The 280-nt window shown below is 66.4% G+C and overlaps 1 protein-coding gene across 2 annotated transcripts in view; it reads left to right on the plus strand.

Moving 5' to 3' along the window:
• Positions 1-6: 6 nt before the first annotated feature.
• Positions 7-280, plus strand: part of PBX3 (PBX homeobox 3) — a 195369-nt gene continuing 195095 nt past the window's right edge. For both annotated transcript variants that reach the window (XM_006917971.1, XM_006917972.3), the window contains exon 1: positions 7-211. In XM_006917971.1, coding sequence (XP_006918033.1) covers positions 12-211 — 200 coding nt within the window. In that variant the 5' untranslated portion in view covers positions 7-11. The remainder of the gene's footprint in view (positions 212-280) is intronic.

A 280-nucleotide genomic window follows, 5' to 3' on the forward strand; every position in this document is an offset into this window, starting at 1 on the left:
CGTGCGGCGGGATGGACGATCAATCCAGAATGCTGCAGACTCTGGCCGGGGTGAACCTGGCCGGCCACTCGGTGCAGGGGGGCATGGCCCTGCCGCCTCCCCCTCACGGCCACGAAGGGGCGGACGGCGACGGCAGGAAGCAGGACATCGGCGACATCCTCCACCAGATCATGACCATCACCGACCAGAGCTTGGACGAGGCGCAAGCAAAGTTGGTGTCGTCTCATTAAGCATCTTTTGTGTGTGTGAGGGAGCCGGGCCCGCGGCCGAGGCCGGGCCC

This window comes from Pteropus alecto, unplaced genomic scaffold (genome assembly GCF_000325575.1).
Source record: "Pteropus alecto unplaced genomic scaffold, ASM32557v1 scaffold67, whole genome shotgun sequence".
Taxonomy (NCBI): domain Eukaryota; kingdom Metazoa; phylum Chordata; class Mammalia; order Chiroptera; family Pteropodidae; genus Pteropus; species Pteropus alecto.